The sequence below is a fragment of the Balearica regulorum genome, chromosome 2, assembly GCF_011004875.1.
Source record: "Balearica regulorum gibbericeps isolate bBalReg1 chromosome 2, bBalReg1.pri, whole genome shotgun sequence".
Taxonomy (NCBI): Eukaryota; Metazoa; Chordata; class Aves; order Gruiformes; family Gruidae; genus Balearica; species Balearica regulorum.
This window is the reverse complement of record NC_046185.1, coordinates 13,200,880-13,228,644: the sequence shown is the minus strand read 5'-3', so window position 1 is coordinate 13,228,644 and position 27,765 is coordinate 13,200,880. Positions and strand designations below refer to the sequence as shown.

Genomic DNA, 27,765 nt, shown 5'->3' with positions numbered 1-27,765 from the left:
GGTTTTGTCAAAAATAAAGCAATCCCCTGCATGATTGACTGGGGTTCACCCCACACCACCTGTAAAGGAGAGCAGCAGAACTCAGGCTTAGGGAAAGTTGGGGCAAAGCTGAATCATATTTGTTGTGTACGTAGTTTTCAGAATGCTTTTTGCCCAAACTCTACTTCTTTGTTAGGCTCTCAGACAGTGAGGGCACTTGAAGGAATTGTGCTTGGTTTCATAGCTGGCATAGCTTTCGTGAGGCAAGTCATTCTATTTTACCTTAACTTCTCCTGTTCCAACTTGCCTTTTCAACTAGTTTTCCCCATTTTACTAGGAGTTCCTTCAGTGGGCTCCTACTCACGTTCCCTCTGAGCAGGAGCCCAGGGCAGACTGTTACAGTCCTGAATAACCAGATGCAATTGTAACTGAAAAAAGAAAAATCAAAGCACTTGGGTAACACATCCAGAAAAAACAACATTTCCAAAAGCCAAGCTACGATGAAGCAACAGCTCTATCCGTGATATTCTTCTACTGCCACAACTCGAGTTCTGGATGTTCCCGCAAAAGAGTCTTTGCTTACAGTCACCAGAAGCTCAAGGCTGCTAAGGTCACCAGCTTGGAAGCAACGAGACAACCAACTCCATGGTTCACATGGTTTGAACATTTATTGCAATTCAGTGTCAAAAATGTTTTACAAAAATACATTACTGTCTGCACAGAACAGCTGTAAAAATCAGAGTTGAACATGCAAGGGAAGAAGAAAAAAGTGTGCAAATTTATAATGGAAGGATTTTAACCACACAATAATATTAAACAGAAGTCTTACTATACAAGGGATGCCTTTCACTTCATTATCATCTCTAGTTACAACTTTAAGGAAAAAACAGAACACACGCTCTCTTCCATATATAAGTAGATATTTATAATAGTAGGTAGATTAGTTCCTAAAGATGAGCGTATTTGCTATTTCAAATTAAAATGTTCTCTTGGTAGCAGACCTGTTAGCATTCTATGCAGCACACAATGGCTAAAGAAACACATGTTCCACCCTCAGTTGCCCTCCCAGGAGTGGAAGCAGCAATGCTTGGTCAGTGGAGGGGGAATCTCTCTGGTGTTTAAGGCATTAATATACTAGAGACTGCACGTGTCAAGGACAAGATGGGTTTGTTCTCCCTAGGGCCAGATCCTGCAAAGCTGATTTGCTACCAACAAAATCACCAGAGGAAGACATGCGATAGAAATGGGGCACCAGTAAAGCACACACAGCTTGGCAGCCGCACACTGACAGCTGTGTGGATAGTTGGACATGTCTTCAGAGCCTTTATAACAAGCATCACTGTAAGCAGTGAGCTGAGAAAAGCAACACCAGAGTCCCAAACCTTGTAACAGGGAGTCTTCATCAACCTGATCAGCCATCAGCTCCACAGGGTCTGTGTTTTCGCCAACAGGCCGTCTAAGAAGAGTGGTATTTTAATTTAAAGCTATGTCTTTTTGGCAAAGTGCTGATCTATGGGAAAGCTGTGCAATGAGTTTGTAAGAACAACCCCAGAGGACACTGCTGGTGTGCTGTACTGAGCAGGAGATAAGCATGAAACAGCACATCTGATTTATTAGCTCCATAGTAGAATTTGAAATGTTCCTGCTCTAAATCAAATTTTAGCTACTAAGGTCCAAGGAATTTTCTGGGCAGGAAAAACTGGTTTAGTACCTGCATATGTTCTAGAAGGCAATAGCCTCGCAAGAGTAATTGAAGTCAAACAGAAATGGGAACACAAACAGTTCAAAACCTGGGGGCAGAGAAAAATAATAAAAAATATATTCCCATATACAGAAAGTGGCAGGGTGCAATTAAATGTTTACATACAAAGCAATGTCTTCCTAAGTTTTCCTAATCGCTTCACAAAATGAAAGGATCTAGAAACTCCCACAATTAAAAAAAGAAACCCAAACAATCTAAGGGGAGGTGCACACATTTTAGGATCAAACTTTACCATATCATAGTTAGTATAAATGGCTTAAGGTATGTACAGCTGAAATTGTGCCTCTTGAAGTGGCTATCACATTAAACCAAATACCTGCCTCTTCTAGAAAGCTGAAACAAAGATCTCTGGGATTTCTCCCCTCCTAAGCCTCCTCCCCTGCATGGATCTATTTTTCCTCTTTACAGCATGACATTCTACACTGTTGCACTGGTTAATGCGTCCTCTGAAGATAATGAGCTTTCTGATAATGAGCAGGAGAAAACCCCAGAAAGATAAAAACCCCTCCTTTCCTAGTATAAGAACTGATGCACGTCTAATGGGAATGCATCAACTAACTGGAAGGTGAAATGTCGTTTGAAAAGAACGTTCCATTTCCAAAATACAAGTAAAAGCCTGTTTTCCCTTCGCAACAGCTTTGCCATAATTGTCCTAAAACAACAAGAGCTCCTTTTTGCATGAGAGCAGTCTCACACCATCCCACCTGGAATCCCCTGTTATCACTCTCAGTTTGTTACTCTGCCATCCTCAGCCAAGCAGATGCCTTTGCACGGCTAAAATACTGATCGCTTTGTTTCCAAGTAGCTAGACTAAGGTATTTGGATGCAACAGCATTTTGTTTTAAATACAAAAGTACTGAATTCACCACAATATCTCCCTGTACCAGCCACTTCAGAAACAATGAGCCTCCCAAAGAGATCAAGGTCTTATTTGACAGTGACTGTAGCAAGAGGGTAATGACTGAGACAGTAACTGAATGAGGCTTATTCTATTCCTTTGTTTAGTCCGTTTTGTCCTCTGGTACAGTAGTTGCTTGGTTTTCTGCTGCTTTGGACACTGCCAGCAATATCCCAGGACCCTGCCCGGGCAACACACAAGTGTCTGTATGTATTAACAAATCATCTTCAGCACTTTGACTCTTTAAGATCCACACAGTGCTAAGAAATAAAAAAACCCCACTAATTGAAGTTTTATAAATAGGAGCCTCGGTTAGACGTTAACTATGTTGTCAGCATGACCCACGCTCTCTGGGCAAGGGACACAGAATAAACTCTTTGCTCAAGACCAGTGAAGGGCTAATCGAGGCAATGGCAAGAGCCGAGACATTCCCAAATCACAGCTGAACACTGGGATTTTCTGTTTTGCTGTGCAGGGAATACACTAGGCCGGATTCAAACCTGAGCTTAAAATTCACCCAGTGTCACAATCTCACAGTGGATAAGTGCCATCTGCTAAGCACAGACTCAGACTAGGCAGAACCTCCCAGCATTTCATACTGAAATACCCTTGACCTCCCCATCACAACAGGTTGGCTCACTATGGGTGGCAGAGGCAAGACTGCAAAACAAACCAACCCCAAGTCAGAGCTGGAAACAGAAGATGCCAAGGAGCACAGGTCCTCTCACTGCTAGAAAAAGGAACTACAAAAATCTCCAAATAACAGCAGCAAAGCTTCACTCACTTCACTTGCAGGTTTCTGTCCTTGATGTCCTCGTTCACCAAGCCAGATTTCAGCCTCGTCTACCCACTGCCATCAATGCGGGAATGAAAACAGAAACTGGCCTCCCTTGCTCACAAACATCCTCTCAAACAAGCACAAGTTCATTTTTCCCCAGGTAACAGCTTTTAAATCACTTTCAGTTGGCATGAATACAGATCAGCAGGCTTATGCTTTCCACCAGCAAACTGATGGATGGGGCATCAACATCAAGATAAAGCTCCCTATCCTGCATGTGTTTTCTTCTCATGTCTGGCAAGTGCCAAGCTCTGGGCCATGGCTACAGGTGACACAGGCTCACAGAGCTCTCTGGACGAGCAAAAGCTTGGGTTTGCTGTTAGAAGGCAGAAGGGCAGTTCTTGTCAGCATTGTCCTGGTTTTCCTCCCCCTTCCCCACTGCTCCATCTAGAGGCAGCTTTTTTTCCCTTTTTGTGCCTCTTCAAAGAGTATGCAAAGTGATTTAGTTTGCAAAAATGCAAATACCATCAATTTTTTAAAATATAAACAGCTGCAGAAAAGTGTTGAAAGTCAGTTATAAAAATGTAAAAAAAAGAACAGAATATTTAACAATAATTAACTCAAGTAGTTCTTCCTGAATTGTCCTGAGTACTCCTCTTCCTCACAATTCTTTGTACATAGTCACACACAACCCACTAAATATTTCCCCTTCCGAGGCATCCTGCTTACATCATGCACAGAGAAAGTGCTATACAAGAAATCTACTAGCAAACAGCAAAAAAACCTTTCCACTGTAGGTTTTCCAATTGTTAAAGCTGGATTCTTCTAGCTCCACCGCAGGGAAAAAGTGAGACATTGTATGCAACAGATTGTGAACCAGACCACAGCCTCAGTGAAGTTAGGAGTTTGGCCACTTACTCCACAGGACTGAAAATTTAGCTCTAGGCTAGTGTTAGAAGATCCCATAAAGAAGGTCAGCACTGGAAGTGGAAGGGACTAGGTTGGGTCTTTGCCACTGGCACGGAGAAATAACTAAAGATGTCAAGTGCCATGTGGGAAATCCCTTGCTTACACCAGTCCCGACCGCTGGTTTTAGGCAAATGCCGACCAATTTCTTCATGCTGTCTCGCTCATCACCCTAAACTCCAGTAGTCTGAAGTTAAACACAATGCTGCCAGTCTTCCAGTGAGTAAAAACTGCATCATTTCACTATGTTCAATAGCCCAGTTCTCCCTATGTTTTACCAGTTCCAAGATGACTGAATTCACTTGACAGAAGTGGGAATACAGAGCCATGTATATGTTGGAAAACATGGGCTTGAAGAGCCATATTCTAACCTCACTTGGTATTTCAACCAGTGCAATTAACCTAGTGGAGTTGATACAAATTTACATTTTGAAATTAAATCCAGTCCTTTGTTTCTCTATAATAGAACTTCCTCCCCTTTAGACAATCTTCATCCTTGTGGCTTCTCTTTTCTCTCTTGCTTAGTCTTCCATAAAACCAACAAATTAAAAGAGGATGGAGTAAAGTCTTAGGTATTTATATGGTGCCTATCATCTAGGCATTCAAGCACTGAGTAGAGCAAGAAAACTCACGTAAAGAGGTAAGCATTAATACAAGAAAAGATGCTTTCTGTCACAAACATTTCCCTTTAAATCATTGTACAAAATACAAAAGTTCACATTGTACACTGGATTTTTGTTTGAAAGGTACTCAATCTATTAGAGGTAGAAAGTGGTATGGTGCGATTCTCTTTTGCAAGTAGGCTAGAGTTCTATCCTAAGTATTTCAGAATGTGTCCTTTTTAAAAACATAAAAGTATTATTAAACTTGTCACAGGGATATTTTTCATAAATATTTTTAAAACGTCATATTTATAAATATGCATGCTAAATAAAACCAGATGGAGAAACAGTTCAACAGTCCTAGCCTCATATTGCTTTCTCTCTATTAGAAACAAACCAAGAGAGTTCTCAAATGGTTGTGGGGCAAATTAATTTTTAACTTCTAAAAACAAAACATGAAGTTTTTTGCCCTGTATCTTGTACTCTGATCATAAAAAAGGGACTCTGTACAACATGCTGCATTTATACACCAGTCCTATGGAAGTCTGTATTCCTTAAGTGCTGCACGTCAGTGAGCAATTTCACCTTTCATCTCCGAGATCCTCTTGTTCCTTGACTCAGGAGCTTTGAACAAACATGAATATTTACACTATTTACAAATGGAGTGTCCAAGCTCAGTGGCATAAAGTGTCCTGTAAGAATCGCGTAAGCTGCGGTGACTCAAGTTCAGAACCTGAACAAGTTGATAAAGTCTTGCGGCGAAAGAGAGGTGGAGCAAGTCTCCGGGTTGTTGGCTGTGCAAGGGTGATCAGTACCCTGGGAAAGGAGAAAACAACTCCATTTAGAGAGACTATGGAACGGGTGCCAGAGCATCAGCCAACTTAGCACTGCCCCTCTGCCAGACATCCCACTTGCAAACAGAGCAGAGCCCAGAATAATATTTCTGCTCTTGTCAAAGCAGACAGCTCAGAACTGGGCTTCTAGTAGCTCTCAGGGCCTACTGGCAAGTCAAGAGAAATTAAACCAGCAAAAATCCGATTCACTCTTCTCCCCTCTTCTCTGAGGGAAGAGAGGCTAGAGCCCACCATGAGCTACAGGAGTTTAACACCAGAGACATGCCTTGGAGATCAACAGAGTGGCCAGCAGATTTTTGTCCTGGGCTATTTTATAGCCATCAGCTCCTGTGACAGCTAATCCTGTTGCCAAGACCTCCACCACCACGTAATGGCTAGGAGCTGCTGGCAGTGCTAAGACTATTTACTGCAGGCAGCCCTACAGTATGCCCGTCTCTCCTTCCCCTCTGGCCTTGATGGCCAGTACTCCTGTTCAACGTAAGGAGGGGATCTCAGAGGAGAAAAGGTCTTAATAGTTGAGGGAGGATTAAGATGTAGGAAAACACTAGATTACACAGGCAAAGGAACTGCAGCACCCTAAACCACCTGCAATCAGAGGAAGCTGGTCCCACCAGCACCTCATACCTTCCAGGAGAGGATGTGGCAGTGCCTGCACAGCTGCAGCGTGTCACCATACTGCTCCTTCCGTGGGTAACACCTTATGAGCTTGAAGTACATCTTCTTCCAATCCAGCTGTCCCTTGTCAGATAAGATTAGCCGTTTGCGAATCTTAAAGAAAAAAATAATAATAGCAGGTCAAAAAAATTACTTGTTCTTTCCCACTCATGTTGTTCTCCTCTCCCTCACATAAGTGTCATCCTTGTCAGTCCCTTAACAGTTCCCTTGTAACACCAAGAAAGCTCCTGCTCTGAATATCCAGCAATAACCAGCTTCCTGCATGCAACCGCCTCATCCAATACTATTATTGGGGTCCATCCCCATTTCATGAACATTACTGTATGAAAGCCTGAAACCCTGGGAGCTATTTTATACTATTTTAGCCATGGTTTCTGGCTGGCAGGACAGTAAGTATAGTTGCATTTAACAGTTTTAGAAGTTAAAAGTATTTTGCTTCTTCATTGACTCTTAAGAGTCAGTGATTTGTCACATTAGCTTGTGAGACATCCATCTTTCTTTCAGAGGTCATTAGTTGCAGAGACCGGATTTGAATTAACTTGTTAATAGAAATAACTTCCCCAGAGTCACTTACAAAGTCAGATCCAGAATGAGCAAATAAAGCCAAGTCAGCAGAGAAATCTGGCATGTGGTCCCTGAAGCACAGAGGTCTGGTACAAACACCCCAGACATTCACCCGTAAACAGAGAGAGGGATTTTTGTTTGTTGTTAAGTTTAGAAGACCCCAAATGATTACCAGCCTGCAAAGAGCCAAAGATGTTGACACAGGTACAGCATGGGTAGCAGCAGGGCTGTTTTCCACATACTGTCCTGTCACTCACAAAACAGCTCAGAGGGGATTTCTTGCTCTAAAGGGCAAGAGAATACAACTCATTACTCATGGACCACATCCACCGAGATTCTCTGCGAGGGTGTCAGTCCCTGGGACATCAGGGTGACTGCTGGAGCTTGCCTGCACGTTTTCTCTCCACACGTGGGGTGAGGAGCAACTGCATGACTTGCAGTTGTTACCACCTGGATTAGGGTTGAAGTTCACCATATGACTAATTCCTCAGGCTCCTATTTCAGGAATCATTACTCTGGCTTGCGAAACCCTCTACATAAATCATCTTCATAGCCATTCTCATGCCAGTCTGTATTATCAGCTTGCGGCACAGCCTTTAGATCCAAGAGATAGTCAAGTAAGAGCATCCTACCCATGTGTGTTCACTTGCTAGTTGGGTACAACAAGTAATTGATAGCAGTTTCCATCCCTCCTTGTACCTGTCTGTCTGTAAAGTGGTACTGGCAGAGTTTCTTCCACAGCAGCCGGTCTTCGCTGAGCACTTGCAGGTCAGGAGCCACCTGACCAAGGCTAACTAGGTCTCTCCCATCACTCAGTCGCTGCATGATGTTCAATTGTAAACACAATGGCAGGTCTGTGAAAGTGGTTCCTTTGAAAGCAGGCTGGAAGAGACAGACAAAATTGAGCTCACAAGAAGCTGAAAACCCAAGCAATTCTAGCTTGCAGTGGAGTTACTGTAAGCATTGCTCTTCACACAGAAAACAAGCAGCGGTTCCCTCTTCTGAATAAGGAGACGTTTTACATAGAGATCTTTGACTTTCTGTCCCAGAACAGTTTGAGGTATCCTCAAGTAAGGGGACATGTGTTTGTGTTACAGTAGTTAGAAGCAGAGCTGCAGTCCAAGCCTCCTTCTCCCCTTTTAGTCCATCCCACATCCATACTCGTGAGACTGCTCCCAAAAGCACCACTACCAGCTTTCACTACAGCAGGACACTGGTTACATCGTGGTATCAGATATTAACCATCCAGGTCTCTCCACCACAAGGGACATCACATTACTTCTCAAGTTCAGCCTCCTGTTACACACATTGCTGGAAATCTCATGCTCTTCTGACATGTGTTTTAGCTTATGTCATCACAGGATCCTCCTGTAACCACAGCAGTGGCTCATGAATACCCACAGCGGGATCTTTCCCTGCATGGCTTCCCAGGTCACTGCTGCCAAGGCTAACTTCTCTTCTGTGAGCACCTGAAGGACCTGCTCCTTTCCCATTAGCTGCAACCATGGTTTTCCAGGCTGTTCAGCCACACCAAAGCACATCCTCACCTAAAGAGCCAAAAGCCACCTTCACCCCCCATCCACCTTCGCCTGGTCTACGCAGGGTCCAGGACTTTTGCAAGTCCACATGGTGACACAGCTCCAGGACAAACTGACCACGATGGATCAGCTAGTCCTGCGCTCAGGGGAAATACAAGGCACATCTGGGAGCAAGGGATCAGCAAGGACCACAATTGGGCTCCAGCTGCTCCAAAACCAGCCCCAGCCTTATTAAGGCAAACAGCGGCTTTTAGGATTGGGCCCCAATGAAGAAACAATGTTAGACAGATGTGCCAAGTTTATCATTTACCCTGTACAGAGATGCTGCTATTTTAAGTCACAGAGTCACAGCACCCGTCTCGCAATTGGCAGAGCTGTGCACCATTTCAACCGAGAAGCACGCAGACCGCCATCAGCAGGGGTACGCTGCACAAGGCTGCTTTTAATCATACAGTCCCATCTCCAGCCATCCCACTGCACGTAAACCTCCACGACACAACAAATATGTCTGTATACAAACAGCTCCCACCTTCACTTCAGTGCCCAGCCTGCCCAGACCATGCAGCACTGCGCAGTATCTGCATGGTCCACAGCTTTTCAACCAAGGCATCATTTTTAGCTATTTCCACCAGCAAGACAGGCCTGAAACAACCCCTCCAGGAGTGAACCGTCTCTGCCACGTCCAGAGAACATCTCTTCCCATGACAGCCTTAATGCTGTATGCTGAGAGTTAAGCTGCAACCGTATTGTCTGGTGACACGTAGATGCTTCCTTGGTACAATCCACAAGTCCAGACTCGGTGTCCCTGCCCATCAGTGCAAACTGAGGTCATGTTCGGGGTAGGAAGAATGCACTGGAGCCTTGGATCACCTCCTGTTGATCTCCCTTGCCAGCCTGTCTTTTGCATTCTCCCTACATATAAGCTTCACTTGTGCACAACAGGTAGGACTAAGGTCAGAGGTTCTTGGGTCAAAAAACCCCAAAGTTTATGCTTCTGTCTTATTTCTGAAGAAACCAGTATGACTCAAGCAAATCCTTACAGGTTTTCTGAGCCAGGGCCAAAGACTTATCTGCTACTTTTTTCCCCTCAGCACTCCTTTCCAGGACTTTTCAAACATTACTTTTTTTGGAGAAAGAACACAGATTACATCACAGTAGATCAATATGCTGTCACTTTCTGGAAAGAGGGTTTTTTCTAAAGCAGCTCTAGCACACACTCAATATTTTGTTTTTCTTTTTTTTAAAAAAAAAAGTTTAGGTCTTGGCTGTTGCAAGACATTTCCTCCCCCCAGAAACACCAGAAGCACTCAGTGCAACTGGCTGCACAGAGCTGAGCTTGTTCTTCCTTCCTCTAAACTCAGCTGGTTTTGTTCTAGCTTGCCCTGAAGTCATCTTCAGTGGTGTGAAATTTTTTTTTCTGCAAGCTTGACATCTATTTTATTTTAGAAAAGTATCTGTAAACCTATATGTAAGTAAGTATACATAAGAGGCAGTTCCGTTCACAAGCAATATTTCGATGCACTTTTGTCTGGATAGGCAGAGTTCTTTGAAATGCCTGCCTGTGTTTTACAAGTCCCTACAGTAGGGGGAAAACCCCCACATGGTACTATGGGGCTGAGCAGCAGGAGGTAGGTCCTGACCTGTGGTGTGCTCAGGGCAGCAGATGCCTGGGTAGAGCTGGCCCAGGGCAGCTTCCCAGCTCACAGACCTGCTGCCCCCCAGGAGCCACCCCACAGCAGGGCTGGTTCCCCCTGCAGGGCAAAGGGAGCTGCAGCCAATCCCAAGAACTGGACACCAGAGGTGGGCCAGAGACCACCATCAGATAACACACTGCTGCTTTTGCAGCTCTTCAAACTCCCTGGGACCTCCCAGAGTTCATCCTCTGCTGTGTCCTGCTGCATTACTCTAACTGAAGGACTGGAAATTGTTTCCTTGCATTCCCAGAGAACACATGTAAAATGATGGAAGCAGGCCCTTTGCTTAATTCTTTGCAAATGCCTCTGACTGACCCACCAGTGAAAAAGGTGCTTTTTATATTCCCTTAGGCCATGCCTTGGTCTGCCCAGGTGGGAATTTCACAGTCTAGTTCACTGCAGAAAAGTCCTACAAGGGGCACACCAGCACAGAGGTCAGTACTGGGGAAAAGCTTTAGCATTTCTGTGGAGTAAGTATACGTTCAAGGTAGAAAAAAGTCTAGACATGGTTCTGGGCAACAACTGGTTGTAGGTGTCCCTGTTACAGCAGGGGGGTTGGACCAGATGACCTCCAAGAAGTCCCTTCCAACCTCAACCCTTCTGTGATCCTGTGAAGATTTGATTCCCATGCAAAGCCAGGTTAGGAATTTATCAGCTAATACATCTTTCCCATCCCCACAGATGCTGTTGAAAAAACAGATGTTGTGAAAGCAGGACTCATCCGGCTGGAACAGGCAGCTCCAGACTACTGGAAGAATCATTGATATTTTCAGCCAGGAAGAATGAAGTTATGCAGCTATTTGGAAATTTGCATTTAATTTACAGATGAAACAAGTCTCAAAGCCTCAACTATCTGATAAACAAGTTTTGAAGGCAATTTCTCAGCTTGAGAAAGACCAAGCTGACTTTTCATACTGAGGCCTAAATCTCTGAAGACTCTCAAGAGGGGGAGATGGTTTCCTGCCCAGTTCTGTTTGCACAGCACCTCACAGCCATTAAGGAGCCAAGCCACGGTCTGTGACCAGTAACAGTGAGCATGATCCTGGGTTGTGTACATTGAGTTTGAATTAAGGGACACAAGCAATGCTAGGAATGCACCCTGTTATTCTGGCAACTCCAGGTCCTTCCCCAGCACTCTCTGCTTCCACTGGGAGTACAGTGGGATGCAGTCACCCAAGGGAGAGCTGCTACATGAGAAGGTTTCATGAAGAAGCCACATTATTTTTAGCCTTCGGGACTTGTGCTTACCCTGGTGATCTGAATGTTGTTCAGCTGCTGCTGCCAGTGGAGAATACTCTCCATCCTGTGCACCCACATGTTGATGTTTCCAACCAGGACAGACTTGCCAACCCGTTGAACCAGAGTGCAGAGGGATGTGTAGAGGGTCTGCAGCAATTCTCGTATTAGCCTGATGTTCTGCTGATCTTCAAGGACTTTGGAGGAACAGAAAAGGTTAAAAATGGGAACTGCCCAAATCCTTTTCTGAATCTCTATGTTTCTCAAGCAAGCCGCATTACCTGCTATAACCTTACAGGCCAAGAGAGCCAGCCTATACTTTTCTTTTTAGGGGAAAGCACTTAAACATTAGCCAGGCACAGCAGGTTGGACAGCAGATGGAAAGAGATTCCCCCCAGGATAAGCAGATATCTGCCCTTTCTGCAGCAATTCCCATTTCCAGCCACTGGCAGCCAGCCAGCTTTCTCCTCTGATATGTGCAAGAGGTTATCTACGTGCAACTCTTCCCCATCTACCCCAGCTGATCTGCAGGGAGACAGCTCAGGATCTCCTTTCTCATTATGTATACACACACACACACGAACAGGGCACTGGATTCCCAGGCTTCAGCCAGAGCTAAAGCATCAAGGAGGGAAGTGGCAGATCTCAACCACAATTCAGCACCCCTAGCAGGTGAAGACAGCCCTCGAGCATTCCTTTCCTCTGGAGCAGTGAGAGCACTTGATGACACAGCAAACTGGTGACAACAAGGCAGTGGAGACTGCAGATATGCCAGGCTAGGGGCAGGAGCAGCCATCCCTTCTGCAGTCAGAAATAGGACTCAGTAGGATGCAGAAGGGGTGGCAGCAAGTAAAGTTGAAGAAGGAGGAATTGCCTCTCAGATACCTATGAGAACACAGACATTTCTTCCCACTCCCCTCCCCACAGTCCTTCACCGAGAGAAAGTGGAACCACACTACAGAAATAAGCAGGGGTGCCCCTCTTCACCCATCTTGCGTTGCCTGACTGTTCTCAAGGATGTGGTTCACAGCGAGTACACCAGATTAAATCAGACTCCTCCTCCTCCCCCTTGCTGTTTCCGTTTCTTACCTTTCTGCACCACTTTTTCCAAAATGTTCATGTAGTTTTTCTGGGCAATGCCACTCAGTGACGTCAGCTGAGACTTTGCTATCAGCTCCAACAGCTGTGGATAAAAATAGAAGTTGCAAGCCTTAGAGCGCAGAGATACCTTTCTAATCTTGACTCCTGGTCACATGACATAGCAAAACAGAGACTTGTTTGCAGCTTGAAAATAAAAGGGAGACAAAATGACCTAGCAAACTAACGCAATGGGGAAGGAGAGCAGAGGCCAAATAATTAAACCCATATTGAAAGGGGTTAAAAAAAGGCATTCTAATGATCTTCAGGGCAAAAAAAAAACCACCAGCCCTTGATTTCATGGTTCAGAGATGCAGAAAAACCACAGAGCAGTGCTCAGACTGACAACCTCTATTCACACCGAGAGAACAACGAACAGCCAACGTCACCATCCTTTACTGGGGCATAAACAAGCAGTGTCATTAGCGAACACAAGCAAATGCCTGTTTGGATGAGGATATTATTGATGGGGCATTAATGAGAATCAGACTCCACAATTTACGTCAAACTCCGGGGTTGCACAGCTTTTGTCAGAGTGCTGTCGCCATGACAGAAAGGTTAAGCACCATATTAAACACAAATCCTCTCTCCCCCAACCAACTCCTATTCCCCCAAGGTTTCCTCCTCTCTGTTCAGCTCTTACAGCTGCAACACCAAACCACCTCTCCCTGTTTGTCCTGTTTTCTCATTAACCTCTCCTAATGGAAATCTCACTTTTGCTTTCAATTAGGATTTGCTTCCCATAACTGATCTCCTGACTCACGTACTAGCCGAACACTGAACTTGGGTTGCAGTTGCTAAAGGAAACATTTCCCATGGGGAAGATGCCCTCTCCTCCCAGGCTCTCTACCACCATGAGAACAGCTGTGGAAGTTTCCTATGGAACACACTCTGCAGAACATGTGGCCCATGATCTTCCAAGCCTTCTTCCCTTCCCCCAGCATTATATAAATACAGACTGTCCACGTGTCAGTCCATTTGTTTTGGATGTACATAGCCTTCTGTTTTATTTTAGAAAGGAAAGGAAAAACCTTTTATGCTACAAATCAATCAACACATTACCGCATGACTAGCTTATTAATCCTTTATCATCTGCAGCTATGGTATCCCATTGCTGGCACCACAGGGAGCCCAGAGAAGGTGCAACTACTTGTGTCAAGTAAGATGGCTTTTGACAAGACATGATAAGTCATGAGCTGAACTGTTTGCACTGCTATAAGAATGACAGGAATGTATCCAAAAAGTCACCGGCAGCTTGCCATGAAGCAGGGAGCTCAGCAAGAGGTATTACTATATTCATTTGTCAGCTCGTCTCAGGCACTGGCATGTGACTGCTAGTTAGGAGCAGTGAAATCGCCTAGAGTGAGCGATCTCCTCTTCCGTTTAATTTCCAGGCCAACACCATCATCATATGGCTTTGAGTTTACATTCTATTAATATCTTGCACCTCGCATGACTAAAAGAAAACAAGATGAAAAAAAGACCTGCACTAACTCCTGTGAAGGGCAGGCTGCCTGTTTTCTTGGCTCATTTGGGGAAACAAGAGATGCAGGAGACTTGGGTAATTATTTGGTGCAGAGGTATCAGTGGATCTTCTTGTTATATCAGCTATACTGAGACCACGAGGACTAGATACTCAAAACCAAGGCAGCTTGCAAGATGTTTGGAAAGTTTTATACAGGTCTTAGTTTCATGAAATACTGGAGGAGGAAAAAAGTCAGCGTCCCAAAGTAGTATGTAACACTCTGCTTACACTAAACTATTTAGCCTTCAGACCTTTGATTATAGTGATCAACTTGCCAGACTCCATCTGTACATTAGCCACACATACACCCAGATCAGCTCTTCTGTGCATAAACAACTGCTGTCTCCAGATTGCACCGTTCTAGAACTGGCACAGAGACACATTCCTCCAGGCTGGGTGTTAGCAATGTTGTGCCCATTACTGAAAACACCAAAACACACCCAGTGATAAGCATCATGTAATGCAATACTGTAAGAGCTAGATGCCAGGGCTGTTCTTTAGTAGGAAAAAGGATAAAAATCTCAGTTCCTTGAAGAACACTAAATTGGTACAAAATTAGTTTAGCCAAAGGAACAGACTCAAATTTGCTTTGCCTGTGTTTATCAAGGTTCAATTTATGTTCAGTGAACCAGCTCAGATATCATATGTCACCTCTTTTCCCCTGCAGCAACAAACACAGGATGAAATTCCATATGAAAACTATGTTGTGAATACTTCGAGGACTACCCTGCTCCCCAGCAACTGCTGGCTGAAGCAACTGGCTAGCCCTCCAAATCAAGACTTTTTTATTCTTCTGTGCTCATATAATACACAAAAACCAGATAAGCAATACAGTTCATCTGTGCCCCACGTGTTCCAGTGCATTGAAGGTCTTTTAGTGTTGGCACAGACCCAGAGTAGGGTGTCAGTTAATGGACTGCCAAATTGGGGTCTAGAGCATTATAAAAAAATAAATCAATGTTTCCACTTGCATAATACAGACTAAAAGCAGACTGATGAATTCAGATTAGTGCTGAGTAGGGTAAAAAGGCTGGAGAGCTGCAAGCATGTGTTACGATGTGGTTGCATTAAGTCCAGCCCACACTCAACTGAGAGGGACAGATGGTAGGAGAGAGTGCACAGCAAAAGGTTAAGAGCAATTTCAAAAGGCCTGCTTTTCAAAAACACTAAGTGATTGCATTCCAGCTGATTTTAACTGGGGCTGGAAAGTCTGCATCACCTCTGGAAAACAGCATTAGATTCCAATTCACTTTTTCAAGTCCTCAGAAGTTGAAAAGTGTGACCTGGTGGCTTCCCCAGAAAATCCTTCCTATTACCTCACCCCTATTTTATTTGCTCTCAGTGGTCTGACAGAGCCATGGAGAAAAGGCAAGAGATGCAGTGGGCTATTCCAGAGCCTCTGTAGAGCTGACAGGAGGCAGCACCTTCCACAGCAGGGCAATAACCTGCTCACTTCCCCATGAGTGTGATGGGCTCCTGCTCAAACCCCACTAGTAGTTGGTCTAAAGCAGTCAGTGCAATGAGTCACTTAATTCCTGGAGCAGAGCAGGGACTCCTCCCATAAGCATCAGGAAAAAACTCAAACAAAACAGTGCCATGTGGCAACAAACAGGGGCCCTTGTTTCAGGGTCATGAAAACATGCTGCTCTGCACCCATGACTGTGTGCAGCATTGCTTAGACCTGCTACAGCCAGATGGCATCTCTGGCACTGCCTCGGTTCAATACCGGGACACACAGGCAATCCATACCCCAAATAACCCACAGCTAGAGGCTTAGAGCACAGAGCCAGAAGATCCCCAGCAGACCCACCAAACAGGAGGGCATAACCTTGCCTCAAAGAGGGAAATGCTTTGTAATGATTAAAATCACAAGTCTCAAACTACTGAAGTGTAAAATCTACCTTTGAATAACTCCAAACCAGCTATAGGGAAGCTGGACTGCACCTTGTGGGGATCCATAAGCTCCTCCTGGTTGTTGATGTGGTTCCTCACATCTGGACTGCTTAGAGAAATGTATTGCAATGCAAAATTCCTCCTCTGGCTGCTCCTTGTTCTCACAGCCCTTTGCTTTCTGTGGCTGAAAGGTCACATTGGGTTTCAGCTGGGAGGTAAGGCAACAGCAAGGCAAGTGATAATGATTTACAGCACAGGTGCTGACAGATCTCCATGAGACAGCATTGAGCTGATATTCTTTCAGCACAGCATAAATCCAGGACTCCTGGAGCTAACTACTATAAAAACTTAAGAAACAAGTTTAAGAGACTACTTTAGCAGGCTGCACATTATCTAGATCATGTTATTCCAGAAGAGCTGTGCCCATACAGCTTAACTTGACCTAAGCTTTCATGATCAGAAACAGCACCTTCCCTTGAGACATTACTACACAACCATCATATGACAAATCTTGCTGAAGGAAGCAGCCTGCAAAACCTCACTGTCATCTGAACAGAGTGTTCCCAAAGGAGAACCAACAACTTCTGGGCTGCAGGCACTTTTGTCTCTGCTCATATTACTTACACTTACAGAACACTTCCAGTCTTTTCATTAAATCTGTAAGACCAGAGAAAACAGGACTGCTTCAAGACCAAGAACAATGAGTCCTCTGGGTCAATCACACACCTCCTTACTAGCTCTAAAAAGGGAACATTGTCCTGTAATATGCGGGCAGATACTATAGTTCAAATGATCAGCAAGGACCAAGTCATGGCACCAATACCTGTACTTAGCACTTCCAGGGCTATATCAGCAGACTGTCAAGACAAGATTTATGCTGGAGGAAAATTTCTTCTGCTTCAGTTACATGAACTCACTGGCTACAGGTGATGGTATTTGCCCATGAAAAATACCTGCCAAGCTTCTTGCAGCTCACACCAACACCTCACTTGAAGGAGGTGCCCATTTCATCAGTTAAGAACTCCAAGAACTTTGGGTATATCAAACAGCAGACACTTCTGTATGACAAAAAAATCAGCACTGAAAACACTGCAGCACTTAAGTTTGGAGAAATTCAGAAAGGAATGCTTTGAGAAAGACAAGTTGATGTTCAGCCTGAAAGCCTATTTTGCTGTCAGCAGTGACACAATTTATTTCTCTACAGGGCGAGTTCAAGTGTAGCCAGCAGAATCCCAAGCCTGTGGCTGTTTCTCTCCTTTCTTCCCCTATGGACATCCTCATATTCTCCCCCAGCCTCCAACTCTAAACTTCCCTCCTTGGAAAGCATTTGCTTTATGAACTAAGTAGTGTGACATTAATCAGATACCCCAAGCAACGGGTGGAACTACAGAGAACAAGGAGAGGAAGGGAAGGGAAAAATGTTTTGCCTGCCAATGTTCCAGGCATTTTCCATGTGACAGATTGCTCGTCTGCGTGCTCTAGGAGGCCTGCGATTTGCAAAGAACCATAAACAAGATCCACATCTAGGCAGAGCTTTTCATGAGTAAATCTGGCACATAAGGCATTTTATGAGCTACTATCCACCGGAGACTTGGCCGATACAAGCCTTTCATTTTAAGAAGTCAGTTTTGTATTTGATCCATGGTACCAGGTTTAATATCTTCTTTAATCTGCCAAACCACAAGTCAGTCTCAATTAGAAAGCTTTATACTACTCAGCAGTGCTGTATCCTTAAAACTACTGGGGGGAAAACTACTCTTAAAAGCTCAGAAGAGAGGTAATTTGTCAAAACAAGGACATATGCCAACATCCATACAGAACACCGCAATTTTGGATACACATTAGATTTGGGATGCTGTTATGAAGTCCTTATGGGAAAAAGGGGGAAGGTCAGCCTGGGTCACCCCACCAGACCACACCAACTTCACTGAAATTTGAGTTCATGCTTCAAAAAATGTAACCGGACTTCTGCTCAATCATTGCAGTCCCATGCAAGACACCCATCACATTGGGCTGAGCAGAAGCCCATCACATGGCACAGTGCGACCTGAGGCCACACTTAGCAGAAGTCTTGAGTTCTTCATTGTCAGAAGACAAAAAGTCTGCCAAAGGAATCTCTGGAGCACCAAATACAAGTTTTATTTTATTTTCCTCCTTTATATTTGACTAAAAGGTTACAGCCTTGGCATGAACTGTTCCTTCCACAATAATCCCCCTAACAATGCCACAGCTGTGTGTATATATCCAGCATCAGAAAACACTGAGTACCTCAGTGCTAGTGATCACCTTCTCTGTACAAGCAGGAAAACAAGTTGTCTCGGGAACAGCAGAGCTAGGACAGCCTGAGTTTCCATGGACTTGTATCCCACTTTGCCTCCAGTGCCCTTCCTGCACAGTGGGTGAGGAATCACCCCTGTACCCCTCCCAGGGTGAGGGAGGCTTTCAGACTCCTTGTCACCTAGACAACAGGTGAACAAACTAAGGCAAATCTGCTCAGATTATTTCTTCCTCAGACACTTTTCACGATATTTGACTCAAAGGGAAGGCAATACCAATGCTGCTTGCTCCAGAACCTAAAACCTGAACAGCTGGTGCCTCACCAGTGATCAACTGCTGATGAGATGTGAAAAGGAGCTGTTTATAAACAGCCTCAAGTTAATAACAGGTTTGTTGTGTTGTTTTTTTAAAAAGCTTATTGAATTCCAAGCCTTGATAAGCATTCTGAAATTCAAGATCAGTTTGCAGATCACATGCACATAAACATACAAGGATCTGCAGCCCTCAGGACAGTAGCTCCCCCAACCACTACCACCCTCCTTGGGCACCCAGAGCCTAAAGAGAAGCCCTGAGCTGTTATGCAAAGCCAGAGCATGGGGAACCTGGGGCTGATGGCTCCTTCCTACCAAGTAACGGTGTCACCTACTGAAATTGCTGCCAGTCACACAGGACTACAAGCATCCATGATCCTTAACAGAAGTTAAGATCAGTGCCTCCAAGAAGTCCAGCCCACCCTCTCATTCCCAAAATTCTCAGGTCCCCAGAGTCTCTCCTGTATCACTTCAAAGATGACAAAGCTCCACAGCCCTCTCAGAGCTGAAGCCTCCTGTGCAAAGAGGTCCCTGCTGCTCTATGGCCTCTGCAGAGAGCCCATGCTCCTTTTGGGGCTATGGGAATCATTTGGAAGCTGAACTGAGAACTCAGGAATTAGAAGCTAAGTTTCCTGGGTTTCAGAAGTGAATTTCACAACTGAAAAGTAGTAGGAATGCTAGACTAAGGACAGCCCATCTTCTACATTGCCACCACCTCCCACTCATGTTAACAGGTCAAAAAGAAGGTTTTGGGAGTCTATTACAGAACTTCCATCAATTACTTCATGAAAAGCCCAACACCCCCACTTGCATGCTTGGACCTCTTTTTGCCAGTGCTTCCCATCACCCAACTGGTGCTCAGTTCAGAGCCTCCACTACCATCACAGCAAAATAAACACTGGCCTTTCACTCACCCTCACGACATAGTTGAATCGCCTGGAGTCCAGGATAGCACTTGAGAAGTCAAGTCGGTTGAAGGCTTCTCCCAAGGTGCAGTAACCATGGCGCTGAGTAGAAAAAACAGTCTGGGTCATGTTTTGGCAGACATGAGTCCAGACAGCACCAGGAAGACGTGACCCAGGGCAACTCAATTTAGCAAGCTAACGGGTACAAACCATGGGACCAGCTCACAGCCAGAGGAGGCAGGCCTGTCTCCTGCAGAGCCACAGTTATTGACATCAAGATTGGGTATGGCCCAATGTAGATTATGGTAGTTTCCCAAGAGTGACCCAAGCTCTGCTCATGACCCATGAATTTACAGGTCAGAATGAGGCACGCATTCCCGGGGTTCAATATATAGCATGAGTTCAGAGTGGTCTCGTACAGCTGCTTCTCTCCATGAGTGCAAGCAAGCCGTTGTGATGAATTCCAATGATTTTCCATGTTAGGACTGTACTGGGTGAAAGCCAAGAACAGTATTATGGCTTGGTCTGCAAATGGCTGTTTTTTTTTTTAACTGAGGGAAGCAAACAAGTCATATTTTAAACACATGTACAGAACCTTGTACAGCAAGCCCTGGCTCCCTGATTGGGGCTTAAAATCATTACTGAAATTCCAACCACAAGCCAGATCTTCCACTTATCTCTTAAGGGCTTCTGCTGATTTATATCAGCACAGGATCTTCCACTGCTTGGAAAAAAACAGTAGAAAAGGGAACAAAGAATCTATGGAGGCACTCACCTCTTTTGTGCTCCCCTTGTGAACGTAGATCCACTTCTCCTGGTGGAAATCTGTTAGGACAAAGACATTTTGCTCAGTTAATCTCAGAGGGCTGGATCTCTGTTCCGCTCTCAACAATTACAGCCCTTTTAGTGCAAATGAAGTTATTTTGTGTTTACACCACTGCACTTGAAACCAAACCCAGCAATTTGCTGACCCACTTTGTTTCTGTACTGCTTCATTTGAGACTGCGGCCCTGAGCCTTAGAAAGAGCTTCTGTTTCAATGACACAGTTCAAGACTGTAAATGTTTAATCCGCCAGGCACAGATATGCCATAGCACCTCCTCTTCTTTGGTCCCAGACAGTAAGTGTGGCTGACAGCCAGGTTTTGTTGTTATTGATTTTATTAACTATTCATTACCTTGGTTACAGGCTTGGGATTGAATGTCAAATTTGAAGTTGAGCAAAAATGTCATGAGACACCAGGCATGTGGGAAAGAGCTTTTAGCAGTGAGGTCAGGCTCAGAGGAGCATGCTTGTGCTTGCAGCTAACTTGCTAAAAAAGAAAAACTTATTTGGGACCAAAATTTTCCTATTTCTAATTGCCCCTCCCTTCCCTCAGAAATGGGAGTTGTCCCATCCACTCCCCAAAATAGCTTCCCTGTACCCACCACGTGCTAACTCAGTTTGCAGAAGAGTCCTTACCATAACAGCAGTTATGCTGCTTGATCCTCCTCCCACCTTGTTCTCACATGGGCTTTTGACCCTTCTTCCACCACACACTGGCAATGCAACAGCTAGTGTAAGAAAAATTCTTCTCCTCATCCTGCTAGATTTCTTTCCTTAAAGGAAATACTGTGCTCCTGGAGTCTTTTTCCACCTAAGCATGCATCAGCATACTCCTGCCTGGTACCAAGTGCCCAAGGACAAACCCAGTCTTAGTTACAGGCATGCAGACCCAGCATCAGGTCCTTTTAAATAGGTCACAGCAGAATCCAGCCAAAAACTGTCATGGTAACATTTGTTTGTTCAGAGAACCGAATTCACTGAGGGGCCAGATTTTGGCATCAGTTTCTGAAATCCTGGGGGATGCACAATGAGCTAATAGTAGTGTGGGAATTGTAACTCATTTCCTCTGTGTATGTTTACATTTGTAGGCTTCACATCTAACTCCAGTACCTATCTTGCAATCAGACCAACATAGACCTTGCTGTCCCTGCAGGCTCCCCCAAGTCCTCCCACAGTGTGCAATCTGAGACCCTGGCCGCTTGCTGTCCATTGTTTTGAGGGAGCTGAAATCTTAATTCATTTTTCATGCACTCTGCACACAGATAGGATCAAAGCTCACATTCAGGCTCATAGCCTCCAGTAATGTATATTAGTACTTAACATGCATATGGAAGGAGGAATAAATTTAGCCTGTTGTGCACAAGGAAGTCTACAGGGGGAAAAAACTGGAATTGGTTCATTTGAATGTACCATAGGAAAAAATTACCCTCCTCCTGACAAACAAATGACAAAAATTTGAACACAAGCAGCACAACTCAGAGCAGGGATTACTAACAGGGGCATAAATCTTCACATTAAACCGTATCCAAGTTCTCTACTTAGGTCAAACATGGGCACGAAGCCCTTCAAGACACTCTGGAAGACTCCTCATGCACTGTGCAAAAGCCATAGATATGAAGCATTTTCCATTCTTCTGCAGTAACTTTAAAAAACCCAAATAGACATCTTACATTGAATCTTGGCTTTGTTATTCAGCAGGTCTTTTTTTCTCTTCTTGGCAGCAACATCATAGTTCAGGCTGTTGAAGAGATTCTCTTTGTTGTGATCATCCTTTTTACAAAAGCTGTGAATGACACAAAGCAAGGATTCTGTTTATTTCTGCAGTCTGCTGAACACTATGTTTCCTGCAAGGAGAGAAAATACACAGGTTTTCATTATGAGCTCCAAAGCTCCTTCCTTGCAGGCTGGTCAAGAAGTCTGCATGCAGTTTTTACATCCAGTAATGGTATTTTTAAATGAGCCTCTGGTGCCTCATTTCTGTGCTAAGATAACAGACAGGAGCAGGTAATGCAGATTGCACAGTTAGCGTTGGGACACTGCTGGGCAGTATTCTTTTCCTCCCTTTAACCTGTTTCTACGTTTAAGTAACACCATACCATCCTACTGTAGGTGGTAGATCCCTCTGAGCCAAACTTCTGCAAAAGGATGTATTTAAACATCTGAGGACACACATATGCACTCAAAATGCTTAACAAAGGAATCCCTACAAAACATTCTTTCAAGCTTACAGGAAAAACTCAGCTGAGGGTCAGACTTGGCTGGTGGTTTTCCAAACCCCACATAGTAGTGACTGTACAAATTAACAGCTAGGATCTCTTGTCCAAGAGTGCCCATCTTCTGCATTTGCTGGAGCTCTGCTGTAACTATATTATTAGCAAAGGGAGCTATAACCTCTTATTTTCTTTGAGGGCAACGAAAGACTATCTATACAGAGGCTGTGCATCAACATCTCCACATTCTGCAGACCTGCAAATCAGCAGATCCAAGCAGCAATGTGAAACTGAGAAGCCCCTGGGCAGCCACAGCACTGCAGTGCAGATCCCTGGGGGTGGCAGGGGAAGGCAGCATCCACCAGGAGCTCTCAGAGACCCCCTGCACACAGCATGCTGCCCAGAGCTGTGGGGATGCCTCACAGGTGCTGGGAAAAAGACAGGTGATGCATCCAGGAGAATGAAACAGAGCCATCCTCACTGCTCCAGCAGCTTGCAAGGGATGGGAGAAGGGCTGTCAGCAAATCATAATTCAAAGAAGTGTCCTAGGCACCTTGCTGCACCTCAGCTGCTGTGGCTGGGACACCTCAGGGGCCCTGACAGGTGCTGAAACATGGTGCTGCTCATAGCACTGGGCAAGCTTCCTCTGCAACAGTCACAAGGACCTGACGCAGCCAGGCTGCTTCCTCTATAGACCTTTGATTACACTGTTCAACCTCCACAAAAGTAATATAAGCACCATACCATACCAACTCACACCAACAGCTATTCAGCACAGGCTCCTGCAAAGCAGTGAAACCTGCAGGATGAGGCTCCTTGTTTCCCCCTACTGATCACAGAAGTGACCAAGTCAGAGTTTCAACCCCATGAGGGACCCAGCAGCATCCAGATGGGTATTCTGGTTTGGCACTTGCGCATGGCCCCAGAGGTGGAAGAGACCTCCCCCAGCTTCAGGACAGCACAAGCCTCTACACCCCCTTCTTGCTCCAAGCCACCCCTCACCAAGCATCACAGCTGTGGGGAAGGCACCACACCTGCAGGCTCCACCACAAAGCTGCAGAGGGGAACAATACTGACAACAACTCAGGGAACCAGATACTTTTATCAGCTGGAGCTAGCTCAGAAGAACATAAGCCTGAGAGCAGAACATCTCAGCTGCACACTTCCCCATCCATGCTGCTTTCTGCTAGGGGCACCAAAACCTGAAAACAGAGTATGGCAGTAAGGAGGAAGCAGTTTTGAGATGTTCAAGCTCATCTTTTATTAGGCTTGCACAAAATCAGTAACAGGCCAGGTTAACATGCCCCAGGCAGTGGCAGAATCCAAGCCCAAGACCACAAGAGAGATCTGCTTTAAATCTTGTATGTCAACAGCACACCCTTGACTGTTGACTTCCTACTGAATGACTCTGTAATCTGAAACCTCCATAACATCAGCAGTAGGTGCATTCCAGTATCGGAGGCAGATTATTCCCCTGTTTATGTACTGCCAGGTTTCCACACGCTTCTCCAAGGCATCTTGACAGGTTGAACAGTTGGGCATCAGGACCTGGCACTGCAAGGACCTCAGTTCAGGGCCAGTACATCATTGCCTCGCTTTAATGCAAAAATGGATGTATAAACTTGTGCCAAGCTCAGTATTCCCAACACACACTACCAGCCAGACATTCTTCTACCTATTTACAAATCAGACGCTTTAGATTCTAAACTTGATTTTTGTTTACAGCTTACATAAGAGAGGGCAAGAGATAGAGACCTGCTACAGAAACCTCCTCACACAGTAACACCTTGGTGGTTCACAGCAAATCCCTGTTTGCTCCAAGCCCCTTTCTCATGGACATTCCTGACCCATCCCTCAGCCCGGCCCCAGCAAACCCAAACCTGACTGCACACAGCTGAAAAGAAGATGCAGCTCTGTGAGAAAAGTTTGGTTTTGACAGGAGCGATCTGGCCAGAGCCCATTACACCCACGCCACTGCAAAGGCTTCCTGCTCGAACAATGCAGCTCCGCAGCGCTTCACCATCTTGGTGTTTTTGTTGTTGTTTTGCAGCCAGATTAGTCAAACCACACGTAAGGGACGTTACTCATGGTCTGGGGAAGATTTACAGCTTCAAACACATCAGCCTTCTCCAGCCCGAGAGCCGGGAAGCCCGAGGAAGGGCTGTTTTGGGATGAGGAGGGGACACCTCCAGCCCCCCAGAGATGCTCCCCGAGGGCACATCGCCCAGGCCGTGGGGCAGCAACTGTTTTCACCTTTTCCTCGCTTTCCCCCCTCATCCCGGAGCCGCAAGGACGGACAACCTCCGTACCCAGCCGGCCCGGGACCCCACCGGGACTTGGGAAGATCCATTTTGGGTTCACAGCAGGCCCGGGGGAAAACCGCCAGGCCCCTCCAGCGGCAGGCCCGGCCGCCTCAGCGACGCCAAGGTTCGGGGTGACCGGTAGGCCCGCGCAGCGACCCCCCGCCGCCGCCACCACCCCGGAGCCGGGCGGCCCCTCCGCCTGCGGCTCAGGCCGCCCCCGGCCGAAGAACGGGGCCAGTGGCCGCCGTCCATCTTACCGCCGCTCCCCCCCCGGCTGCACGCGACCGCACCGCGGCGCCCCCTGGCGACGCCACCGAGTGAGGGGGCGGGAGCGGGACCGAGCCGCCGCCGGTACCTGCTGATGTCGCCGACGTAGCCGCCGCTCTTCTCGTCGAGGAAGCGCGTCCAGCCGTCAGCTGTCTTCACCCAGCTCTGCCCGGGGGAGCGCCAGTCCTGCCCCAGGAACGGCATCGCGGCGGGACCAAAACCAGGACGGCGAACCGAGACCAGTGAGCGGCGGCGGGACCGGTGGCAGGACACAGCGATACAGTAGGTGCCGCGGAAGCGGAGCTACAGGCTCCGCGCCGCTCCGCGCTATTTATGCGGCGCCGGGGCGGCGTGTTGCCGGAAGCGCGGGGATGGCCCCGCCCCCGCCGCACGTGGCGGTGTTTATCGGCACCGACCCCCGCCCTCCGCGGGCGGCTCCGGCGGGGGGGCGGGGCCGGGCCGCTGGGGGCGGGGCCGGGCCGCTGGGGGCGGGGCGGGGCCGCTGGGGGCGGGGCCACCGGGGGCGGGGCCAGCGAGCGGTTCGTGTGAGGCGCGAGAACAGCTGTGCGGGTGTGTAGGCACGTACGGCAGTGTATGTGTGCACCCGGTGAGTTCATATACTGTGCCTAAACCCGGGTTTGTATGTTCGCCTTGTATGTATAAAGTATTAAATATAGACTACAAATACATATTAATCTAAAGTTACATGCAATTTCAATTCCATCTATAACTCCTATATTCAATTTATTGATACAAATGAAAAAAATGTTTGCACAGGCTTTTTTTTTATGCTTATAAATGTGGTTTAGATATTTATGTATCACAAAATTATATCCTATTTATAGAAACAAGGAATCTAAACATACAGATAAATTTAGAACATTGTGAAAACATACAGAATATATATATAATGTTATATATGGCTCTATATGAGAACATTATATATAGAGAGAACAGTATATAGAGAATGTTTTCTAAATGTATGTTTCATATGTATCTCATCTGTAATGTTTTATGTATGTATATCATTATAGCTATGTTTCATATGTGCATGTGCTTTTATATGCATTGTGTTCTTATATATAATGTCATTTTATAATTTTTTAATAGATAAATATGCATGACAAAGATATATAAATATATATAAAGCAATATTATATATGAAAATAATATATAAACATAGCTTATTAGGTGCACGCAGTGGTAGGTGTTAGAGAAGGTCTTACGTATGGAACATTAAAACCACGGGGGGTTTGCGTTCCAGCCCAGGCTGAGGTGTTACATTCACAGCCAGGAATGCACTATAGCTCATTTCCTAAATATAGGACATTTTGTATTAGGATTACGACATACTTGCCCTGTGCTATGGTGTATGTATCTCAATACACTGATTTTTGTGTTGCCAAGTTGACGTTACTGGGGTGCTCCGCATGTGGGACGTCCCTGAGTGGCCGAGAGCAGCCCCAGTCCCGCTGGAAGGGGCTGGGGGGGCCGGGGCGGCCATAGGCCTCGTCTGGCCGGTGCTCGAGGCCGAGGGACGAAGAGAAGAGACATGGCGAGCGGCCGGGTGTGGGGCCGGGGGGATAAGCTGCCCTAGCCCGGGTCACGCTGCCAGCCATTCCCCGGCTGCGCTACCTGCTGCTGTGGGGCATTCAGCAACATCTGGCACTTGCAAGTGACATGTTACGTGTTCACCCTCAAAAACAAAAAAAAACAACCAAGCACTCGAGGCGCAGTGCAGGTGGCACGTGCAGACGCGGCGACGCGATGAGCACTGCCAGGGCTGAAGGCAGCAGGAGCTCTGCAGGTAGGAGGGCTGCGGGGCGGGCGTCTGCTGGGCCTGGAAGCTCCACGCTGGGAGTGCTGGCCACCCCGGCCACCCCATCTCCACCTCCTCTGCCGCTCGCCTGGGCGGGTGTTAGGGATCGGTGGGAGGAAGAGTGAAAACCCACCAGCCAACAGCTGCCACGTCTGAAGGTGCCCGCAGGCCCTGGGGACTGAAAGCACTTGACAGCGGCGGTGAGCCACAGCACGCGCAAGAATTAAAATCCAAATATGAGGACACCAGGGCCAAGGTCTCCTCCTTCTGCCCCTCTGATCCACCCCTTCGGGGCAGTGGTCCCACTTTCCCTTGCAGGCAGTGCCGGCTATTTTTTTGCATGACAGAGGATATTGTTTAAGCTACAAGAGATCTGAGCTGCCACATCATCTTTGGTGGGTTTCTTCTGTGATTTATGCACCCCATGCCTTGGACATGCCAGCATCTTTGGATAGCAGCGCTGCAGATGACACTGCCCTCCTCGTGCCAGGAGACCCTGGAGAGGACCAGGTCTGCAGCCATGGAGCTGCTTGGGGTGAGGCCACCTCCTAACAGTGTCATTCAGCTTAGTGTGTCCCCTGCGTCCCTGCCTGTCACCCGTGTCCTGCCCTGCCGAGTGGGTTAAGCCGGGCAGATCTATGTCACTGAAAATATCTTCAGCCTTTTAATGAGGATTGCTCGGCAACTCTCAAGCAGAGGTTGGGTTCAGTCTGCAGAAGGGGATGGAGAGAGAAATGAGTGCTAGGGA

The 27,765-nt window shown here is 46.2% G+C and overlaps 2 protein-coding genes across 3 annotated transcripts in view; one reads left to right on the top strand and one right to left on the bottom strand.

The window, feature by feature from the left end:
• The window catches only part of NTAQ1 (N-terminal glutamine amidase 1), a 35,756-nt gene extending 24,246 nt beyond the window's left edge, over window positions 1-11,510 (top strand). The window contains exon 6 of one of the 2 annotated variants that reach the window (XM_075743395.1): window positions 10,992-11,510. In XM_075743395.1, coding sequence (XP_075599510.1) covers window positions 10,992-11,074 — 83 coding nt within the window. In that variant the 3' untranslated portion in view covers window positions 11,075-11,510. Of the gene's footprint in view, window positions 1-316; window positions 4,020-10,991 lie in introns of those variants that run through there. The other variant, XM_075743396.1, reaches the window with a different exon arrangement.
• Window positions 629-25,530, bottom strand: FBXO32 (F-box protein 32). The gene is made up of 9 exons (XM_075743387.1): window positions 25,287-25,530; window positions 22,089-22,201; window positions 20,370-20,419; window positions 19,604-19,696; window positions 12,636-12,729; window positions 11,559-11,743; window positions 7,778-7,960; window positions 6,464-6,607; window positions 629-5,801 (listed from the first exon to the last, which is right to left on the bottom strand). The coding sequence occupies exons 1-9, from the start codon at window positions 25,400-25,402 to the stop codon at window positions 5,712-5,714; spliced, it is 1,068 nt and encodes a 355-aa protein (XP_075599502.1). The 5' UTR covers window positions 25,403-25,530; the 3' UTR covers window positions 629-5,711.
• Window positions 25,531-27,765: the final 2,235 nt, after the last annotated feature.